The sequence below is a fragment of the Marmota marmota genome, unplaced genomic scaffold (assembly GCF_001458135.2).
Source record: "Marmota marmota marmota unplaced genomic scaffold, marMar, whole genome shotgun sequence".
Lineage (NCBI taxonomy): Eukaryota > Metazoa > Chordata > Mammalia > Rodentia > Sciuridae > Marmota > Marmota marmota.
In genome coordinates, this window is record NW_025999983.1 from 8,549,887 (window position 1) to 8,567,698 (window position 17,812).

The 17,812-nt window shown below is 47.1% G+C and overlaps 1 protein-coding gene across 5 annotated transcripts in view; it reads right to left on the reverse strand.

Annotated features, from left to right (window-relative positions):
• The window catches only part of Tmem181 (transmembrane protein 181), a 52,495-nt gene that overhangs the window by 21,515 nt on the left and 13,168 nt on the right, over nt 1–17,812 (reverse strand). The window contains exons 1-3 of one of the 5 annotated variants that reach the window (XM_015498638.2): nt 17,498–17,711; nt 8,417–8,520; nt 2,497–2,552 (exon numbers count right to left, since the gene is read on the reverse strand). In XM_015498638.2, coding sequence (XP_015354124.1) covers nt 2,497–2,552; nt 8,417–8,520; nt 17,498–17,616 — 279 coding nt within the window. In that variant the 5' untranslated portion in view covers nt 17,617–17,711. Of the gene's footprint in view, nt 1–2,496; nt 2,553–8,416; nt 8,521–9,323; nt 9,511–17,132; nt 17,412–17,497; nt 17,712–17,812 lie in introns of those variants that run through there. The other 4 variants (XM_048805897.1, XM_015498637.2, XM_015498639.2 and 1 more) reach the window with 4 other exon arrangements.

A 17,812-nucleotide genomic window follows, 5' to 3' on the forward strand; every position in this document is an offset into this window, starting at 1 on the left:
TTTCCAGCTGCAACCCACCTTCGTCTCTTCAAAATCTCTTAGCAGGCAGTTTCCACCACCTTGAGCCTTGGAGGGTGCACCTTCTAAATACCAAGGAGGCACCAGTGTGGAGAAGAAGTGGAAAGAGCAGGATGAGGAGACACAGAGTAAGAAAGGACAGCAAAGAAATATTCCACACTGACAAGATGTGTATCTTGGTAATTATTTCTTTGGAGTCAGCAGGCCAAATATAGCACTGTTGATATCAATTGTTTTCAGCTTTATTGAAGTCTAACTGTCCCTGGAGAGGAAAACCAGAGAAGACTATGCTGTCAGCGATCTTTCCACAATGTCTTTTGAAGAACATAATGCTGGTGTCTAACAGTCAGGTGCCACCTATGATCCCAAGGAAAAGCATCATTTGGGGCTGACGTTGTGGCTCAGTGGTAGAGTGTTTGCCTTGCATGTGTGAGGCACTGGGTTCAATCCTCAGCACCACAAAAAATATAAATAAACAAACAAATTAAAAGAAAAGCATCATTTGAAGGCACCACCCTTACTGGTCGATGTGTGGTTCATATCTTAATGCTTCTGTCAGGGTCCAAGAGAAGCTCTCTGGGACCAAAGCCTTCCCTGAAAGCCACCAGAAATTATATCTATCGGAGGAAGAGACACTGTCTTTCTTTTTCCTCCCACCCTGTTATGGTTTCCATGTGAAGTGTCCCCAAAAAGCTCACATGTAAGACAATGGAAGAAAGTTTGGAGGAGAAATGATTGGGTTATAGCCTGAACCTAATCAGTGAATTAATCCAAGTGGTTCATTGGGAGCATGGCTATGGGTATATATTTTGTAGCTAGAGCAAGGAGTCTTTCTCTGCTTCCTGTTCACCATGTGAGCTGTTTCCCTCTGCCACACTCTTCTGCCATGATGCTCTACCTCACCTTGAGCCCCAAGGAACGGAGCCTGCTGTCTATGGATTGAGACTTCTGAAACTGTAAGCCCTCAAACTTTTCCTCCTTTACAATTGTTTTGGTCAGGTCTTTTAGCAGTGGAAAGCTGACTACAGCTTTCCCAATACACCCCCAACCCCAGGGACTAAACCCAGGGGTACTCTAACACAGAGCCATAGCCTCAGCCCTTTTTATTTTTCAGGACAGTCTCACTAAGTCACTGAGAATGGCCTTGAACTTGTGTTCCTCCTGCTTCAGCCTCCCCAGGGATTACAGGTGTATACCACCGTACCCAGCAAGGTCCTGTCTTTCTTAAGTAAGGATGGTCTCCGGGAAGCAAGTCAGTCTGATGGAATGACTGCTATTTTCTGTATCAAAGAGAGACTGATACCCTGACAGACAGCAATTAAAAAGACCAACTACTGCCAGGTGTGGTGGTGCACACCTGCAATCCCAGCAGCTCGGGAGGCTGAGGCAGGAGGATAACAAGCTTAAAGCCAGCCTCAGCAATTTAACAAGGCCCTAAGCAACTTAGTGAGAACCTGTCTTAAAGTTTAAAAAAACAAAATAAATAAAAAGGGCTGAGGATGTGCCTCAGTGGTCAAGTGTCCCTAGATTCAATCCCTAGTACAGAAAAAAGGAAAAGAAAAAAAAAAAAAAAAGACCAACTACTGTCAGTAAACTCCTTGGGAACACCTCTCCACATTAAACCACTGGCCCCAGAGTTAAATAAAGGAAAGTAAAGAAAATGCGAAGATAGGCTAAACAGCCCAACAAAAAGAACTAAGAGGTCTAAGTTTTGAGACATTTATCTTTTTTTGCATTTTTTGAAATGCAGTTTTTGAAACCTTGTAAAGGTAAAGCTACAAGGAGGTGAGAGAATGGGAAGCAGGGATCTGGGACCAAACAATGAGATTTAAACTGTCCATGTTACGGCGCCGTAAAAGCGCAGGACAACTGGGCCCCATTCACGGATAAGGGTTAGGGTTGACAGCAGAATAAAAGCTTTAGCTATCTGGGCTTTTACAAGTTGATATTTATTAAAGTAAACCAAAATTCTCCAAATGAGAGAACCTCTGTTTCCCTCTAAAGATGGAGAAGAATCAAGCCTTGTTTAAGGGGCTGGGGGCTCATTTAAGCCGAGTCCAAGCAAAGCATACCAAACAAGCAATGCAGAGGCTGTTCAGCTAGAAACCTGATGCAGAACAAGCCCAACCTGGACACCTAAGAAGAAAGGGTCAGCTACCTAAGCAATCGCTGTTAACACATTCAAACAGGACTTACAGATGCAAGGAATTGGGAGGAGTTAACCCCCTTTGGAAATAAACTGCTGCTGCCTAAGTAATACCACCACACTTCCTAAGCACTGAGGTGTTTCCTATAGCAGAAAAGGTGATTCTGACAGACAAGAGCCCCAAGCCGGCAGCTCAGTGAGAGGCACTGCTGCCTGAGAAGCAGCTGCAGGTCAAGGGTATCTGTCTTCAGGACTCTCTAAGGAGAACCAAATTCCTCAGTGCCCCAGAAATTCATAATGTTCCAACAGCTGCCTCTTACACCCAGGCTTACCTTTTTGCTGTTATTTAGTGAAAAATTCGCTGCAGAAGTCTGGATTACTTTGGGTCCTGAAGCATAACAAAGAGAGGGGGAAAAGTGGATTATATCTATATTGTTAATTTATTAATTTTTTCTGAATGCTAAGACTCATACATTATGCAGAGGCATCTTATTTCCCTGCCCTTTTTTGAGAGATTTTATATTCATGGGTAAAACACGAACACACAGAACAGCCACTCTGCTGAGCACCCAAGGTTGCCTGACCACACTCAGCATGTGGGACTCCATGGGATCCCCTCCAGTGCTCCAGTGAGCACACAATAGGGGGAGGAGAGAAGTTCACTAGATTAGACAAAGGGGGATGGGGGGGGAATAGGAAAGACAACAGAATGAACCCAACACAGCTTTCCTATGTTCATAAATGAATACACAACCACATCATGTACAACCCCCAAAATGGGAAATGATACTCCATAATACATATAATATGTCAACATACACTCTACTGTCACGTATCCCTAAAAAGAATAAAAAATAGAAAAAAATATTACTTGAGATATTAAAAAAAATTTACCACATAATCACTACATATTTTGGAAAGCATAAGGATTTCTTCCAAAAGACCTAAGGCACTTTTATGTTTATCCAATTAGTCCAATCTTTCAGAAATATTAAGTAGGGGATATAGTAAGACAAATATATACTAATATAAGCATAAAAGAACACAACATAAAATTACCATTTTAACCATTTTTAAGTGTATTTCAGCAGTATTAAGTACATTTGTGTTGTGGACCCATCATCACCCCATCTTCACACCTATCTTGTAAAACTGAAATTCTCTCCCCCATTAAACAATAATTCCCCATTCCACTTTCTGACTTCTCCACATCCATGTAAGTAGAACTTATTTGGCACATCATATAAGTAGTCCTTTTGACTGACTTATTTCACTTGATTTCCTGAAGATTCACCCATGTTATTGCAATTATCTAAATTTTCTTACTTTTTTAAGGTTGATTAATATTCCATTATAGTATATATCATACTTTGCTTATCTATTCATCTGTCAATGAACACTTAAATTGATTCCACAATTTTAGTATCATAAATAACTGACCATTAGTATACAAATATCCCAAGGTCTTGCCTTCACATTTTTCCCCCCATACTGGGAACTGAATCCAGAGCCTCAGACATGTTAAGCAAGCGCTCTGTCACAAAGTTACATCCCTAACCCTTTTATTTTTTTATTTTTATTTTTTTTAATTTTATATAATTTATTTTTTATTTGTTTTAATTAGTTACAGTGACAGTACAATGACCTTGACATGTCATACATTTGAATCAGATGGGATATCTCATTTTTATGAGTATACAGGTAACCTAGCTCTTTTAAAACTATTATTATTTTATTTTGAGTTAAGGTCTTGCTAAATTGCCCAAGCTGGCCTAAAGCTTATAATCCTTCTGCCTCTATCTCTCAAGTAGCTGGGATTACAGCCAGGCTCCACCACGCCTGGCCAGTTCTTTTGAATACATACCCAGAAGTAGAATTAATGGGTCATTTGGTACTATTTGTATGGAATATTCTTTTCCACCTTTTCACTTCAACCTGTGTCTCTGGATCTAAAATGCATCTCCTGTAGACAAAATATCATCTGGATCATGTTGGTTTTGGTTTTTGTTTTGTTTTATTGTAGATGGACAGAATGCCTTTATTTTGTTTATTTTTATGTGGTGCTGAGGATTGAACCCAGTGCCTCATGCATGTTAGGCAAGTGCTCTGCAGCTGAGCTACAGCCCCAGCCCTGGGTCATGTTTTTTAAAATCCACTCTGCCTAAATCTTTGGTTTTTTAATCTTTACACACACACACACACACACACACTCACACAAAATAATATATAATACATAATATATATATACACACATAAACTATATAAAATAAAATAAAAAGACATATGTCTTTTTGTTGCAGATGGGACACAATACATTTATTTTATTTATGTATTTTCACGTGGTACTAAGGATCAAACCCGGTGCCTCACACATGCTATGCAAGCGCTCTACTACTGAGTCACAACCCCAGCCCTAAGACTGACTTTTGATTAGACAGTTTAATCCATTTCTGTCACTTTGTTTTCTGTATGCCTTGGGTTTCTATGCATTCATATTCTATGTCTCATAGCTTTTTGTCGCATATTTAATATTCAAAAGTTGTAACATTCTAATTTGTATTTATACCAGCTTGACATTAATAATATACAAAAACTCTGCTCCTTTTAACAACTCTGTCCCTACCTCTTTAATGACTGATGTCTCAACTATGACAATTGTTTTCATATATATAAATATATTATTTCTAAAACCAAAATATTTCTAGCACATTAGTCCCTTAAATCATGTAGAAAACAGAACAGTTACAGATAAAAGTTTTAATAATACTAGCTTTTATGCTAATAATTGGTTTTGAAAATGTATTTGTCTTAGATCATCAGAAAACAAAAAGTGCAATCATACTATATTGTCAGAGTAACAGGAGCTTTTATCACCACCCCTGGAACTGCCTTTACTGCCATCCTGCGGCTTCAAGTCCCTGCCTAGTGCCCTTTCATTTCAACCTGCCGTCCTCCCTGCAGCAGTTCTTACAAGGCAGTTCTAGTGGAACAACTCCCGCATCTTCTGTTTATCTGAGAAAGTCTTCATTTCTTCCTCACTTTTAAAGGACAGTGGCCAGATACAGGATTCTTCATTGATAGCTCTTTTAGCACATCGAACATTTCAGCTCAGTGCCTTGTGGCCTCAAACAGGCTTTGGTGCGGTCTCTGCTAACAACCTTACCAAGGATCTCTCGAAGGTGAGGAGTCCCTCTGGGGCTGCTTTCAAGATTCCTCCTGTTTTTAGCTTCCTATGATTTGATTTCAATGTGTCTTGGTGTGAGTGTCTTTGAGTTCAGCCCATTTTGGAAGTTTTCAGACATTGTTTCTTCAAATATTCTCTCTGCCCCCTTTCTCTCCCTCTTCTGCTTCAGAGATCCCATGACATGTACGTTGGTTCACTTGATGGTGTCCCATGTGCTCACTGACCTTTAATCACTTTTATTTCTTTTCCTCAGGCTCAAAAATTTCCATTGCCCTATCTTCAATTTGCTGGTTCTTTCCTCTACCTACTCAAATCTTCCCTTTAATTCTTCTAGTAAATTTTTCACTTATTCATTACTGTACTTTTCAGCTCTAGAATTTCTTTTTGGCTTCTCTTTAGATTGTCTAGATCTTTATTGATATTTCCATTTTATGCAAATGCTGTTTCCTGGACTTTCTCCACATCTTCATTTGGTTCTTTCAGCATCTTTAAAAAGTTGACTTGATTTTTGACTAGGAGATCAGCATATGGCCTTAGTGACAGATTTTTGTGTTTTCTTTTGTTTGTTTCAAGGAGTCAATACTTTTTTATGCATTATGATTTTCTGTTGAAAACTGGACACTTAAATCAAATAACAAGTTACCCCTGAAAATTAGACTCTCCCCCTTTCCTAGAGTTTTTTGGTTTTGTTGATATGGCTACTGTTGACTGTCTCTGTGCTAAGGATCAGTCTGAAGTATAAACTTAGGGTCTTCTTGGGTCTTTTCTGAGTCTGTGCCTTCCTTGGGCAGGTATGATGACTTCTCAATTTCCCTATATATATATAGTTGTTTTTGAATCTCCTGGCTTTTATCTGGCTCCCAAAAGGAAGGGGGTGAAATAACAACGGATGCCCACCTCATTGTATCTCTGTGATCAGAAGCAATAATCCAACAATTACAGCACAATCCCCAATATTAAGAGAACAGGGTCATTTTGCCCATCTTGAGTCCCATAAGCTATACACAGGTTGTTCTAAGAACACATACACAGCTAACTGTTTTAGGGCTTGGTGGGCAATGGGCCCCTATATAGTGCTAAGAGCTGCATTGACTGAAATTAGCCACAATTTATGGTTCCAATCCTACACTGGGAGTTGCAAGCCTTCAACTGGCACTTGAGCTCCAAAACAGGTACATAGATTCTGCCACTGCAGTTGTCATCTAAACAGATTCCTTCCTATTCCACCACTTTCCCAAAATCCTCTCCAAAATTTTATTAGCCTTGTCATAATCCTCCAGAACTTTGGACTTAAAAGAAATAGTCAAAGGAGACACTGTAAATCTGATTTTAATGTAATTGAGAACTGGATTTGCTCTAAAACATATCATTCTGAGACATGATGCCAGTTTCCTGGGGTGCCTCTGTGACCACCCCAGCCTGCTGCCAATAATCCTCCACTTCATTGCAGGCAATGCTGGTGTGTATACCTCAACTAGCGCAGGGATATGTCTCTGGAAAGTGCTGAGAAGCAAGACTCCCTGTGGGAAGGAGGCCCGTATTCAGAATCAGGCTTCTTTTAAATAGATTCACAGTCTGAGTGAACTCCTAACCAGGCAGTCTGGCTTCCAGGAAAGAATTAAGAAATGGCAATCAGAAGAACCTGGACTCTACTCTTTGCTAACTAGGCTTTCTGAGTCTCAATTTCCTTATTTGCAAAATGAGGGGACTAACCCAATGGTCCCTTAAGTACTCTTAACTCTAAAATAAATAATAACCTTGACACATAAAGTAATTAGGAACAGAGTACTTATGATAGTTAATTTTATGTGTCAACTTCACTGGGCTACAGGGGGCCTAGATACTGGACTAAACATTATTCTACTGTGTCTGTGAGGAATTCCTGGATGAGATTAATATTTGAATCAGGAGACTAAGTGAGCAGATTGCAGACCCCTTCCCTGCTGTGGGTGAGCCTCATGAAATCTACTGAAGGCCTAGTAGAACAATATGGCTTAAGGAGAATCAATCTCCCCCCCCCCCNTTCCCAGTGATTGTTAACTTGTTCCCCTCTCTCTCTCTCTCTCTCCCTCCCTCCAACTAGAACGAACACCACCAGCTCTCACCTGAGCAACATCACCACCATCACCAGAGCAGCAGCAGAACAGCCTCCCCAGCCTCCCCAGCCCTCTCACCAACAGGATGTCAGTTTAGGTAGGAAAGGGGCTCTTGAGGCACAAGTGCCCCTGGGATAGGCCAAGCATCACTGTCACACTGCAGCGTTAGTGCTTTGGTGGAATCAAGGGCCACCAGAAACCACCCTCAAAGACAATGACAGTTTACTTAAAAGAAAATGAAGAGGTGCACTCTCCAACCACATCGGGGTCCTGCTGCCCATCCTTCAGGCAGACTGAAGACTCCAGGGTTTCTAGAAACCTTGTGAGAACCACGGAGAACTACTCTGCTTCTGTGGTTCTGTTCTCTGTCTGTGGGAGAGGAGCCTGGTCTACCTAGAAGATTCCAAAGCACTTTCAAGGCCAAATTCCTGGTGTGGCTTTCCCCCCAAACACCTTGCAGCTGGGTGACTAAAGGCAAGGGCGAAGGCAGATCCCCACACTCCCACTTGGATACCATGAGGCTGCCAGCACCCTTCGTGGGGCCCTGCTGAGGGCTCAGGGTGTCACTAGCGCCCCTCCCTGCTCCCCGCACCGCCCCTGCTCTGTGCCATCAATCACACCCCACCCCCGTTCACTGCATCAGGACTTGTAGGTTGCCATCCCCCGGGGCAGCAGGTCTGGACTGCCCAGCACAGTGCCAACAGACTCAAGATGGGTCTGTTGGCCACTAAAAGGTGCTGACAAAAGGCTGACCTGGAGGCCTGGCTGTAATGAGGGGCATGGCCAGGGTCACTCAGCTGCTCACTGCGCCTCCCCCAGGAGAAGAGGTGCAGGAAGAGGCCTCTTCTGGCCTGTGGGCTCCGTCTACACTGGGCCTGGTGGGACGAAGGGGTGCAGCTGGGCAGGCTGAGAGGCAACACGCCAAGGCGGCCGTGAAGGCGAGATAATGGAACGATTAAACACCGAACTTACCTCTGATCCCAACGAAGACAGTCAGGCCAAAACAGAGGAAGAAGACGACAAACACGAGCACAAAGTGGCGCTTGGAGAGCGTGTAGAGCCGCATGGGTGCCAACCTGCAGAGCAGAGCGGGGTGACCCACAGAGCCACAGGAGGACGGCCGCACAGCACACATGCCAGCCCCTGCCAGGCCTGAAAGGCCACACTGGCCTCATCCGCCCACCTCCCCCCACCCAGCCCTCACCTCACAAGGACACCTGTTCTGAAACCTGTGACCTTCCCTGACAAAGCAGTCCCAAAGACATCAGACCATCCTGCACGTCCCAGGTCAGCCCCTGCCATCCTGGCCTGCACAGGACAGGCTAAATCCAGCCCTTGTGGCAGAACGTGCTGTGGCTTCTGCTTCCACAAGGTCACATGTCACCAGGTGGTGGGCTCAAACCTTCTTCACAAATCCCATCTCCAGCTGCCAGAGCAGAGCCCCAATGTGACCTTAAGAAGCCTGACTCACTCACTCACACATGTTCAACTCGAGCTGTCACAGGTATGTCACAGACATGCCCCAAAAGAACGCCAGGGACCACAGCTCGTTTGCATCTGGCTTCCACAAATGCAGGGTGCCTCCTTTGAAACCCCGTCCTAGTGAAGAGCAGCTGACCTTCATGGCTGAGTCTGCTTTTGACACAATTTACACCAATGTGGAAGCACACCTACAGTTCCCCACCCACTGTCCGAAGGAAACGCAGAGGGGCACAAATCTTCCCCTGGAAATCTCCGCAAAGTCCTTTCAGACGGACAACAAGGTCTGAGGACTTCTGGTAACCCTGCCTCTGCAGAGCACTTGGCTCAGCCTTCATGGTGGCCAAGGCGTCCCATGAACACAGCTGTCTGTGTTCCAATTCAACTTAACCTCACTTACAAAGAGACGGCAGGTGGACTTGGCTGGCCCGCCCCTGCCTGAACCCTCAAGAAGCACCACAGACCAGGGAGGAGCCCAGGCTGGCTCTTGCTTTGCTGTGTGTCCACAGTCCCCATGCTTCCTGGCCTTGGGAGCCAGGAGCAGTACAGTGGACTGGACTCTCTCACGCCTGAGACAGGCGTGGCCAAGAATGAGGGAAAGGTCACCGACTCCTGTGCACAGAGGCATGCCATGAGTAACCTGCCTCCTCCCCCCGTCGACTCCGGCTGCCAGGCAGGAGGCTGCCACTCTGCCATGCGTCTCAGGGCGAAGGTGAGGCCTGGGAGCCACGGCCACTCTGACGTGGCCCTGCTGACTGCCTGGTGCATGTGTACTCTGCCCCATGGACTTTCAGGTCAGGGTCATGGGGTTGACTGAATGACAGACCCAGTGAAAATCCAGGTCCAAACTCTGACCCACAAACGATCTGCCTGGCGCAGATGGAAGCTGGTGAAGGAGCCAGGTCCCAACTCGGAAAGCCTCGTGCATTACAGCTGGAAATGGTCTCCAGGACGGAGCCCAGTCCCTCGGATTTACAGAGCGGGAAACACTCTGGAGATGATAACTCTGTCCTTTGGCAGCACCTGCCACTCCCCTGGAGGGAGGCTCTGGAAAGCACCACCAAGTTCAAACTTGACACCCACAGGAGAACAAGCATCTCCTCTGTCCCTGCGTTACCAGGTGTGGAGCTATTCCTCAGGTTCCTCACTCGGGGTGCTGAATACATTTCTGTTTACATTCTGAAGAAGGGAAGATTTCTAGGCAACACACAGGGCATTTTCACACAGAAAAAACTACACCAAGCTCAATGGACTGGATGGTGGGGAAATGAAATAGAGTTATTAGTACTGTACTGGTGTTTTGACAAATGCCAGATTATGAGAGATGCTGCCACCAGGAAGCTGCCACTCTCGTGTGAACATGAACTTGTTTGGAGAACTCATGCATAGCCATTCATGAGCTCCCCCATCATGCTCCCTTCAGGAGAACCATGCCCCACAGCAGCCCAACCCAGAGCAACACTGAGAGCTCCCCAAGCACAGGGTGAAGGCACACCTGCAGGCACAGTGGCTCATGCCTGTAATTTCAGTGACTCAGGAGGCCAAAGCAGGAGGAACCCAAGTTCAAGAGAAACAGAATAATTATATTTTAAATTAAGTTTAAACTATAATGTTTAGAGGCTGGGGCTGGAGCTCAGTGGTAGAGCACTTGCCTTGCACATGTGAGGCACTGGGTTCGATCCTCAGCACCACATAAAATATAAATAAATAAAAGACGCAGTGTCCATCTACAACTAAAAAAATATTTAAAGAACTTTAACATTTAAAATACATTATCAACATCCTAAAAGCACCATGACTTAGCATATGAGAACAAAGGCTGAATAAAGACGTCAGAACGGGGCATGACAGCACAGGTCAAATGCAATCCGCCCAGGTGACATGCTTCCTTGCCCCTCAGAAGACTCAAGGAGCCAGGCATAGTGGTGCATGCCTGTAATTTCAGTGACTCAGGAGGCCAAGCAGGAGGATCCCAAATTCAAGGCCAGCCTCAGCATCTTAGCAAGACCCTGTTTCAAAATAAAAAATAAAGTCCTGGTGATACAGTTCAGTGGTAGAGCATCCCTGGTTTCAATCCCCAGTGCCACCGAAGAGAAAAGGAAAAAAAGTAACCCATCATGTCTTTTATCTTAAAACTTACACTTAACCCAGGTTAATTAGAAAATTTCCAACAGTCACCCAAGTCAATGGAAAAGACACAGAAAGCAAATCTCTTAGCTCAAGAAACATGCCCAGGTCACAGCTGCCCACACTTGGTCAGCAGGCTGGAGAAGAGTAGCCGCAGGCCTTGCTTTCCGTTCGTTGTCTGTGTCCTGACAAGCAACAAACATTCTCGGCCCTACCACACTCTGGAAGGCTTGTGTCCAGACCCTCTGCAGCCTACAGGGCCACCAACGGCCAGGAATGGCCCCTAGACTGTGCCTGGGATCCCTCCATGGTTCCCTCTACTGTTAACTTCTCATCTAAAACCTCTGACCCCAAAAACAGACTCCTGAAGGCCCAGGAACACTGCCCCAGCTAAGACAAACCTCAGGTCTCCACTGTTGCTCGCAGCAGAACAACAAAAACGTTGAGAAGCCACGGTAAAGAGAGAAGTGAGCAAGCTTTGCCAGAACTAGCCCATCTCTGCTGTGGGGAGACCAGCCCAATGGCGACACCCGGGGCATGGACTGCTGTCCTGACCTGGGTACAACTGACAGCTCTGCCTCCAGCCAAAGTCACCTCCCGCTGAAATGCCAAGTGTTCCTAACCACCACGCGGACCTAGGTCAAGGCAGGCAAGTCTCAGTGACCAATACAGCCCGTCACCCTCTATGATCAGACCAACTGGAGGACACTTCTACAACCACTAGAGGCCAAACTGGGTTGCAGAAAACTGCAAAGTCCACCTTCAAGAGGCCTCTGAGCCACCAGCCTGCCCAGTCCTCATGTCCACTCAATGCCTTGTATGTCTTCTTGAAATTCTCCAGCCCCAGATGCTCATGGTTCTCCAAACACTGGCTATCTGCTTCCCCTCTAATTGTCCTTCCTACTTTCAGGAACCATCCCTGTGCACCCTGCCCTCACTCTAAAATAGTGTCCCCAAAATATCCTCACTCAGACGTCCTATACTTCTTTATGGTCCATACGTTTAAAACAAAACTCACTGAAGAACACAAAGGAAATCCTGTACCCACTCTCCACTTCCTGCCTCAATCCTTTCTCCATTTCCACTTCCTAAAACCTCTGAGTCATCTGGCATGTCCTCTCCTGTTCATCCCACACAGCCACAAGAGGCAAGTCCCTGCTTCCCAAGTCCCCTCCATTCCTAGCAGGTCCTCAGGAACTCCCACCCGGATTACTGCCACTGCCTCCCAGCTTCTTGGTTGTTGTTACTATAGCCCCCATACAGCCTGTCCCCTGTAAAGCCTGGGGTGGCTCCCCACCAACTAGGCAAGTGTAGGCTCCTCCTTAGGGCACTTGAGGTCCCCCAAGTCCTTCCCTACAATCCCAATCCAATCTTCCTACCTCCCTGCACGCACCTGCCTGACTCCAGATTAGCCCTCACACTGTTTCCTGATCAAAAGGCTCTTTTCTCCCTGCCAGCTTGTCTAAATCCTCTTCCAAGTTCAGGCACACTGTGTCCGCCTTCTCGTGACTGCCCCATCTCGCCACCACAACAGGTGTGTCTGCACTATACAGCTGAGCACCTGAAGACAAGTACCACCTGCCTGCCAGGCCTGGCACCCGACAGGCATTCACACTGACTCCACTTCCACTGCATTTCCAAAGTACTTGTGTAGTTCCTCAAGCACAGGTGAAATGCCAGGGACAGCATTTCCCACTACACCCAGGGGGTCAAGGGGAAGTCTTCTGCCCAGCTAAGCAGGGCGGGGACCTCCTGCATACCTGCCACCTCTTCTGGCTTGTTCATCTTGGGCCAGGCAGCTCCTTCCTCTGCAGGCCCGGGCTTCATTCCACACTAGGCATTTGACATGTGCTCTAATTCCTGGCCTAGCTAGAACCCCCAGGCCTTAGAAGAGCTTCCAAATGCAATGAAAGAGAACATCCCCTTGGACTCTTTGGGCTTCTTATTAACTAACCTCAATTTCAGGGGTGCTTAAAAATACAAATTTCCTAGCCCCCAAACTGCAGTCATAATCTGAGTCACTGCAAGTCCTATCTTTCCCTCATTAGGCACAGTCATCACCATTTCCCAAGGGACTGCTTGGGATGTCCCAAGGAAGGGACATCTGGGATCATTTACCCGCAGGAGCTAAGTCACTTTTCATGAAATAATCTAACAAAACCAAAAACTTCCCATGGATATACACAACACAAATAATCAAAATTTAAAAATGAAACTCTAAATACCAAGTTGTTCAGGTGTAGATAACCTCCTCTCTCTAGGCACCCGGGACTGTCCCTTTCAGAATAACTGGCAGCTATCAGCTATCCCTGCCATCGGGCTGCCCACCTGCTGCCACTGATTTGTTACTCCATCCTGGCCGGCAATCTGCCTCAGGTGAGGCACCCCAACCACCCTGAGAGAAAGCAACCATTTACCCACCTGCAGGACTCAGTGCCCAAGCCTGTTTCAGGGCTATCGCGGATGATCCACATCCATCAACATCCGTGTCCTCCCTGATTCCTGCCCTGACCAGTAGGCCCAGCACATGCCCGAGCAGTGGGTGTCCAATGACTTCACCTTTCCCACTCGCTCTTCCCTAGTCTATTCCTTGGAGTTCCACTATGTTCCCTGCCATGATAAACTGTCAAACACTGAACCACAACATCTGTCTTCTCCCAAGTTGTCTTTTTATGGTGTTGGTGGCTCCAGCTTCCCCTTCCATCTGAGGTAGGCAAAGCAGGTCCATGCCACTTCACTACAAGAGGCCCGCCCGGCACCCACCACAGACCTCAGGGCCACACGCGCTCAGCCAGCTGGAAAGCCCCATTAGGCCAGTCAAGCACCTCGGAGCCCCTGCAGACAGCATTACACACTCACTACGCATTTCTCCCTCCCATGCCAGCCTCCACAGAGTCCACCAAACAGCACTGGCAGAGGGTGGGAGTCCAGCGCACAGTGTGCCCAGTTCATGCAGGCCTCAAGGCAGTAGACTGCAGACAGGCAGGATTCTGGGGGCAGAGAATGAAGGAGGGTACCAGCCTTCATGGAAGGGAAAAATAAGCACCTTAGAGCACCCCAATGACAGCACTAGGCCAGAGATGGCACCCAAGAGGCAGAAGCCTTGTTACCAAGACATATTTTTCTCATCAAGTCACCAAAACAGTAGGTGGTTATGACCAAAAATATTACTAGTAATTTGCTACTTGTTCAACTGAAAATGTAGATTTCCCGCTAGAGAACTTATTAGGATCTGTGCAGCGGGACAGGATTTTAAAATCCCTCAGTCCATTCTCACGTTTTAGTTAAGGTTTTATTTTTTCACAATTGGCATAAAAACAATCTCTTCCTTAACCAAGGTGCTGGCCTGTGTCCATCAGCCACACTCCCCACTTTCCAACACCACAGCTGCAGGCAAGCTAAAGCCACCTCCCAGGGCCTCATTGCAGGAAAGAGAACCAGCATTTATAGGGTTGTCGGGAGTTGAAATTGAAATAAAAAGCAAAATGTTTAAAAAGGTGTAGTGAGAAGGTAGCACTCAATCATGTAAGTTTTTAAAAGTGACAGTTGTGTTTTCTTATCCCTCTCTATCCTTTGTTTGACATGGGGTCTTGATATGTTTTCCAGGCTGGTTTCAAACTCCTGGGCTCAAGTGATCCCCCTGCCTCAGCCTACTGAGTAGCCTGGAGTACAGGTGTTTCCACGCAGTGTCTCCACTTCATATTGTGAAAAATTTCAGTCTCGCTGGCACAGTGTCTCTGGACATGCACTGTGTAAGAAGTCCCCTCCATGAGCTTCAGACTGAAGGACAGGGCAGCACCTACCTGACATCAGGCTAGAAGCTTTCTGGGCACTGGTGTTACAAGGCCGTTTAAACATGGGAAAACAGAAGGGTGAGGGTCCTAGGCAGCAGGAGGTAGAGGTGGGATCTGAACCCACATATGTGCACCCAACATGTGAGGGTCAGGCAGAAAGGAGGCCACTCTACTCCCTCACCAAATCTTTGCTTTTTAAATAACCTACCATTGAAGGGGTTTTGAAAAGAAACTTCTGAGGGGGCAAACAGAATAAGAAGTCTGAAATTTCAATCAATCACGTTGAATATATTATAAATAATTTCTTTACCTACTCAAGCAGTGAGCCTTCAAAAATACCATTATGTGATAATTCAAGGCCCAACAATATCCTGTGCATTTTAATGGGCTCCTCTAGGGAGCATGAGCTTGTGCATCCTTTCCAGGCTGCAGGTCAGTGGCTCACATCCAGGAGCCTGTTGGTTAGGTCATCAAATGCCTTTCCCAGGCCAAACGGAACAAGGAAGCAGGTCAGACACCGGGCAGCACACTTGTTCTCCCAAAAGTTATATGCCGGCCAAGGGTGGGGCTCCAGCCAGTGCCAGGTCATGTCACCTGGGGTCCAGTGTCCAAAGGCTAGCAGGAAGGCCTCTCCTCCACTAACCAGCAGAGGGACCTGGGGCCGCTACCTCTCAGGACCTCGGGTTCCTGACCCATAACATCCAGGAAACAGGGACCCCTTCCTGGGCTCTCTGTGATGAGGAAGGAGTTGCTCCTGAAAGCTCTTGCTGAGGACAGGTCAGCTGCCAGCTGTTGTCTCAAAGGAGTAGAGGGCAGTGGTCAAGAGCTCGGGCTCTGGAGCCAACTATGAGGCTTCCTTTCAAGCTGAGACTTAACAGCTTAGCATTGAGAACTCAATGGACTCTGCTGTACCTCAGTCCCCTCATCTACAAAATAGGGAAGTTAGAAAACCTCCTGGCAGCAGGGTGGTGGTGAGGATTCCACAAAATGACAGGTGTAAAGCAATACGACAGTACCTACTACAGTCAACTCCCAAGAGGTTATCTTTGGTTATATTTTATTTCTAGAGATCATTTGGTTCAGAAAAAAGAAAAATTAGCTAACAGACATGATCCTAAATAACTCCGGGACTGCAGGAACATGATTCTGACCAAGCCTGATGTCCCCTCAAGCACTAGGAGATTCAGCAGGCTTAATTTGTTCACCTTCACTGATGGTAGAGATGGGTCTAATCGATACATTCCTACTCAAAAACACCCCAGGATGAAAGAGACATGTGAAATACACTCTTTAAAAAACGGCTTGTGCACCAAGCAAGACCCACACAATGCCAGCCTTACTGACCTCTTCAGAGAAACACAACAGAGAAGCAAAGCAACCAATGGGCACAAGGAAGCCTCGGCAGCAGAGCTCAAAAAGAAGCCACCTGACCACTCTTCAAGATGCAGCCTATATCTCTCCTGTCCTGGCATTATCAGAAGGGATGGAGGTGGCAGGAAACTCCTGGTTGAAGCCTTAAAAACTAAGGCTCTGACTGGTTCCGATGGCAATCTCTCTGCCTTTTTAAAGAGCAGGTTGAGCCATACGTGAGCTGAGAGGTCACTGGGGCCAGGGTTGGCAGTGCGGGCAGTGCGGCCATCACGCCCCTGAGAAGTTTGCTGGCATTGCCCTGGCTCCTCCAGGCAGCTGTTTTCTCCTGATCTCTCCCACCCACTTCCTTCTTCAGGCTCCAACCCTGCTCCTGTCCCTTCTGGCCTTGGACAGCACTCTGACCTAACCAGACATGCTTCAGATGTTCGGCCTTGAGTAGGATTTTATTTACTGCCCAAAACCTTTAGTGATTCCCAGTTCAGTGCCATACTGAACACTGGACGATGTGGCGCTCTGACCTCCGGATATCCACACCCTACCACCCCACCCCTTTGCCCAACAGAGCCTGAGGCACACCTCCCGGACAGCAAGGGCCCACAGCGAGTCACACTGTGGGTATCAAATCTCTCATTCAAGCTGCAGTAAACAGTTCCTCCCCAAGACCTCTCCTTGGTTAATGGCTTCCGTTTGGGCTAGTCCCCTGGCCTGTAACAGACAGTGTAGGCAGGGGACCTGGGTTCCAGTTCTGGCCAAAGTCCAATCCCCTTCACATACTCCACTATTCCCCACAGAATGGGACAAGGCAGGAATCCCAGATGCCCTGCCCAGCCAACGAACCCAAGAGATCTGTAAGAGGACCCTTGAAGCATGCAACCACCACTGTGCCACAGGGCCACATATCTGGAAGGCACCTTTACCTGAGTGTTCCAAGACGCAACGCAAGAGCACACGTGAAAGCTCTCCCGGGAGTAGTGCAGCAGCAACACTGCTAACACACACCTCCACCTGGCTGTTATTTAAAAGAAAGATCTTTAAAACATCCACCTGGGCCTGACACTTAATGCCAGCCTGGTTTTCCACCCTGTGCTGAAGTGACCAACCAAAGTCTAACTTGCAAGGAAGGAGGGGAAAAGTGTCCTTCTACCACAGGCGCTTGCCTGGAGGCAACCTTCCCCACCACGTTACTTTCCTGCCTCTAGAACCCCAAATCAACTTCTAACCCACACAGTCCCTCCCGCCTGAGGCCGCCTTCCCCGGGGCCACCCTGCAGAGCCCGGCAAACCTCCTCGCTGCGGGACTCGCACTCGGCCCTGGACCTTCCGCAGCTCCACTCAGCGCCAAGCCTCCCACCAATCCCCTCTCCGGACGCTCCCTGGGGTCACCCGGGTGACTCTGCGGCATCAAAAGCAAGCTTTAGGGATGGCGTTCCTGGGGCCACCCCGACAGGTTTTTCCCCATTAAAGCCTCTGCACTTCACAGGGGACTCGCCGAAGTCAGCAGATTGCAAAACTGGTAAAACTCGGCATCCCAGTGACCCTGCGCGGCGGTGCCGGCTCCAGCGTGCCCACGTCACCAGCGACTCGGGAGGCGCCCCCGG